Source organism: Apis dorsata, unplaced genomic scaffold (genome assembly GCF_000469605.1).
Source record: "Apis dorsata unplaced genomic scaffold, Apis dorsata 1.3 scaffold_650, whole genome shotgun sequence".
Taxonomy (NCBI): Eukaryota; Metazoa; Arthropoda; class Insecta; order Hymenoptera; family Apidae; genus Apis; species Apis dorsata.
Window position 1 is genome coordinate 76,940 of NW_006263841.1, and position 5,290 is coordinate 82,229.

Sequence of the window (5,290 nt, forward strand, 5' to 3'; positions counted from 1 at the left end):
AAGTTATTATATATATAAAATTACTTATTAAAATGTTTAAATAAATGATTTCTTCGTAGCTATTATAATCGACCATTTTTCGTATAATGATCTCGGCATTATTTCCGATTATTATAATTAAATAAGTTTCGAGCGATAAATTGTGGAAATAAGTTTATTGGTCTACTCGAAAAGTGTTAAATTTGGGGCATCGCAGATGTAAGGGCTTACTTGGTGCGTACGCTGTCCGGCGACGGTGGTCTTCGAGATTCCAAGTTGTCCATAGCATGCCACTCGTTGAGACACGAGCGATCGCTCTCGATTCGTTGCTCATAGTAACTGACCCAGTCGTGCGACAGCCCACCTAGGAAGTAGTTTTGCTCGCGCGCCTTGCTCGACACTTTGTGCAACGTCTGCAAGGCCGACCTGCACACAATTTTCGTACCACGTTTCAAGATTCCATTCCAGCACGTGTTCCCCATTGCGAGTAAATAAATATATCGTTGCGCGTGTTTACGTTTATTTTTATTACGAGGAGTTTTTTTTTTGGAGAGAAAGAAAAGAAATGATGGATGGATCGATGTTTATGTGATACAACGTTACATCGAAAATATTCGAAGGACTTGGTTAAAGGATTTTTTATCTAGGAATAAATAAACCGCTTCCGTTTCCACGGTCAACAGGAAATAAAACCTCGTTCGCGGTGGTTTTAATGGAAACAAATTGGACCGAAGTTATTCCTCGGTTTAATGCTCGTGGAAAAAAAAAATAAAAATAAAAAATAAGTTGGAAATCGATGGAACGGAAATTATTATTATTAAATAAGTAGATAGTTTATCGTAACGAGATCCGAGATAAAATTCCACGGACTCGAATAATTATATATAAAAGAATAAATATAAAATGAATGAATTAAAATGAATATCAAAATTTAAATTAATCAAAATTAATCTTATAAAGATTCGATTAAATCGAATGGAGTTCGATTCAATTAATATTCTTACGAAAAATATTAAACGTAGAGGATAAATTAAAAATTTAGAGATTTAATATAATTTCGATAATTAATTCCAAAAAATTAAATTCCAAAAAAATCCCTTAATAATATTGACCTAGAAAATTAAAAAAAAAGAATAAATTAATTCCAAAAAAGAAATTATTTATAGAAACTAAAATTTCCAAAACTAATAATTCAAATAATATTCTACGATTTAATAAATTACATCGATTTAATTCTTGGATACAAAATTCATACACAATCAATTGTTCGAGGACTAGAAAAAAATATCGTGGAAATTTTCTCGCTTGAACTTTTGGAAAATTTAGAAAAAAACTCTATCGCTCGAACAGAAAGTTGGAAGAAAGAAAAATTTCCACTTTGAACCTACGATTCGAATCTATGGTTCGAGAGAACGAATTTCGATACAGCTATCGGGCGAATCCGCCGTGGCCATATAAACGTTTATCGTGGAGAGAAAAAAGAGAAAAGAAAAAAGAAAAAAAAAAAAAAAAAAAAAAAAAAAAAAAAATCCTTGGAGCGCGAATCGATCTTTTACGGTAAAAACCGAGGCGAACCAGAACGATTTACCTTTCGTTCCGTGCGGTCGCTCCTAGTTTACGCGTTTCTCACACTGGCCGCGTAAAAAAAAAAAAAAAAAGGCAAGGAGAAAACGATCGGTGGAGAATTGCCGTGGAATGCAACCCTGTGTAACAACGTATCGACGATTCTCTTTAGATCCCCATCAGGGGAACTTTAACGATAAAATACCCGAGACTGCTGTTCTTTCTCCACGCTATATAAAGATCATTAACCGATCGACCGTGGATTCGCTTCTTCCTTCTTCTTCTTCTTCTTCTTCTTCTTCTTTTTCCTTGTTTTATTACGCCCTAATCGTTTCTATGTTTTTTTTTTCTACGCGATAAATAAAAGTAAAAGGAAGGCGATTCTTATCTTTTTTTTTAAAAATTGTGTCGCGATGTAATCGTCCTGTAGAGCAAAAAAGAAAAAAAAAAAAAATTCACGAGGCAGAGATATTTACGAGAAATTTAAGAGGAACATCGTGACGTAACATCGTGATCCGTTATTCGATGGTATAAAGTTCTTAGGTAACGATGAAGTAACTTTTCGAGAACAACCGCTTCGAGCGATCGAAAGCCAATCGATCGTGATTCGCTTTGGTCGTAAGAGCAATTCCGTCACGTTCGTCGCAAATATCTCGAGCAGGCTCTGGCCATATTTGAGATCGAATTAAAATCTCCCGCTGAAAATCCACCGATTTCTCTCTCTCTCTCTCTCTCTTTCTCTCAATAATCGATTCAGAAAAATCGAGTATCCGATCGAATATCTCGTGTTCCGTACGCGTTTCGAATAATACTTTCGAGTGAATGCGTACAAATGTTTTTTTACTCGTACATAACTCGAAGACAGCCTTAAATCTTATTAATCGAAACGTTTCGTAAGCATAGCTACAATTGCCGAGATTCCAGTGGATCCGTGGAAACGGATGTATCGATTTTATATCGCGTATATTTCTTTTTCCTCCTTTAAATTTTCTGATTCACGAAGGGGATCTAAATTATCCTTAATCGAAGGCCCAAAGTTAAAATGGAAGGTAGCCTGATCTCTATTTTGCCAATTGTCTCGGAAAGAAAGCCGATATTTTCTTAAACATATCCCTCGAATAAATAAAAAATAGGAGTCGTACACACGGTGAAAAATTTATTTATTTAAGAGTTTATTTAAGAGATAAGATACCAACGCTCCCCGGTGTAGAATAGTCCTTTCCAAGTTTTTACCTCGTTCGCGGTGATTAGATAAATCCGTTTCCGGGTTTTTAAGGCCGCGAACCGAGGCGAGGGAACGACAATGTCAATAGTGTATAGTGCCTTTTGCGTAACGGGCAACGATCATCTCGCCGCCGACCGTATTTATAATTAAACATTTTACGTAACGCGTTCACATTTAACCGAGTACCGATTCCCTCGATCGAGTCTTGGTTCACCATCCACCGATGCCAATTACCCAATGATTTCGAACCTAATTTCCCCCTCCTCTTGTAACAGGGATAAACGAAAATATACGTTACGAATACTAAAAAAAAAACAAATAATTTACGTTTCGATACTTTGTTTTAACGTTGTTAAACATATTTCGTAATTTTTTTTACGATTATTTAAGAAATTGAATTACAAGGTTATGCAATTTCTGTTTCCTGTTTTCTACATGCAAGGTGTATATATATATATATACGAATGCTCGTTTATGATTCTACGTATTGTAAATTCAACGGTGAATGTAATTAAAGAAATATATTCTTTAAGAAATATATTCGTACGTTAATATTGTCGTCGCGTTTGTGACGAGATGAAAATAACGTTTTAAATAATTAAGTTTCGCGTGATAACGATGCGAAGATATGCTCCCTTAAAACGACAAAAAGAAAAAAGGAAGAAAAAAAGAAAGAAAGAAATTACGATCCAACGAACCAACAAATCATTTACAAACGATGAAGTGAAAAAAATTTCTTTTATTCGTGGAAAGAAATGGAAAATACGCGATTTTTTCTCGACGAATAAATATCCAATTTTCCAATTTTATTGACGACTCGATATCTTTTCACATGTTCGCGTACGAATTATCGCGGAGAAAGGAAGGGCGAATCGGCGCTCGAGGACACGAATCGACCGAGTCGATGTTCCAACGATTTTGCGCAACGGGCGAGGAGAAGAGCACGAGAGAGACTGAGGCTCGAGGCGTAGCATCGTAATTATAATGAGTCGCGTCATCGGCTGCTCCTAAATGGAACGGTCGATGAGGCAAGCAATGACGATTCGATCGATCGATCTTAACCTGTTAACCGCTCCTTCGAATATTTCCAATATTTGCTTTCGATTCGAGTTCTTGAGAGGAAAAGGACGATTCGTTTGAAATTTTAGTTCCGAAATAAAAGTTTCACGGTTAAGAAGAAAGGAGAGCGATAGAAGATAATTTTGATTCAGCGATTCCACGTGGTGAGGCGGGATGGATAATAGTTCTCTCTTCCCTCTCCTCTCCTCCCGGAAGAAGCGTCGAATTTGTCCGTTGGCTAGCTGCCAGCCAGCTAGCCGGCCAGCCAGCCGGCGCGAAAAAGAAAGAGAAAGTGGATGACAAGGGACAAAGAATATCGGAAGAACGGCACACGAATCGTGTCCACGCCACCGGTGAAACGACCGAGGAACGAACCAACGATCCCTCGAGAATAAAAATAACAAAAGCGAACGGAGAAGGAGAGAGACAGAGAGAGGGAGCGTGGTGGGGGCCGCGCGAAACCTCTTACTTATTGTTAGAAGCGTGCTCGAACGACGCAGTTATACCACCACCATCGTGTTTTACACAGTTTCGTTCCAATTACGCGCGTTCTTAAATACAAAATATATAGCCTTTTTTTCTCCTTCTTTCCTCTCCCTTCCCCGTTCGAATCGAGATATAGAAACGAATTTCTAACGCCGTGCGAAAAATACCTTACCTGCCAGTTTTGATCAGATCGGCTAAGAATTTGCTCCTGATCCCGAGGTTTCCGAAAATTCGGAGGATCCACGGCAACGCGAACAAAACGGTCACGTAAACGGAAGCGCGCGTAATCATGTTTTTCTCTCGCGCTTGGATATCCGACCTTGGAAGTTATTTTCGTCAAGGTCATCGGATTACTCCGCCTGCCCTTTTTCGATTTAATCTAGAAACGCGTCCTTCCCTTTCCCCCGTCAGATTATATCCACTCCACTTTTCTCGTACCGAACTTTCTTCCGTTCGTCGAACTCGTCGAATGATACGAACGCGTTTAGAAGGGATCCCGCGATCCTCGTTCTATAGATTTTAAGAAACGATGCACACACAAACACACCGTGTTTCTTCCCCAGTTTCTTCAATCTAGGAATCGCGTAATATTTATCGACGGCATTTAAAATAGAAGAGATAAATTGGTAAGAAGACTACGTATCTGGCAAATAAATAAATCGGAATAATACTTAATACGCGTAGGCCAGAGTTGGCCCGAGTGACGGACGACTAAGTCGGGCCATATTTAGTCGACACTTTTTCAACCGTGCAAAATCGTCTTCTCGTCGTGTCATCACCGCGTAGGCGGAAACGGGAGAAAGGAGGATCGGTCGCCTCTTCCGTCTCGACAAAGTGGATCTTGACCTGGCCCAACTTTTATTATCGCCCCTCTCTTCAAAGTATCGCGTATATATATATACACGTATATTCGCTCGCCTTTGCCTATTCTCTACTTTATCTATGGAGGAGAAAAAAAAAAAAAAAAAAAAAAAAAAA

The 5,290-nt window shown here is 38.4% G+C and overlaps 1 protein-coding gene across 1 annotated transcript in view; it reads right to left on the reverse strand.

Annotated features, from left to right (window-relative positions):
• The window catches only part of LOC102678087 (probable GPI-anchored adhesin-like protein PGA55), a 41,967-nt gene that overhangs the window by 4,587 nt on the left and 32,090 nt on the right, over positions 1–5,290 (reverse strand). The window contains 1 exon segment of the mRNA XM_031513470.1: positions 210–405. Within this exon segment, the coding sequence (XP_031369330.1) occupies positions 210–405 (196 nt within the window).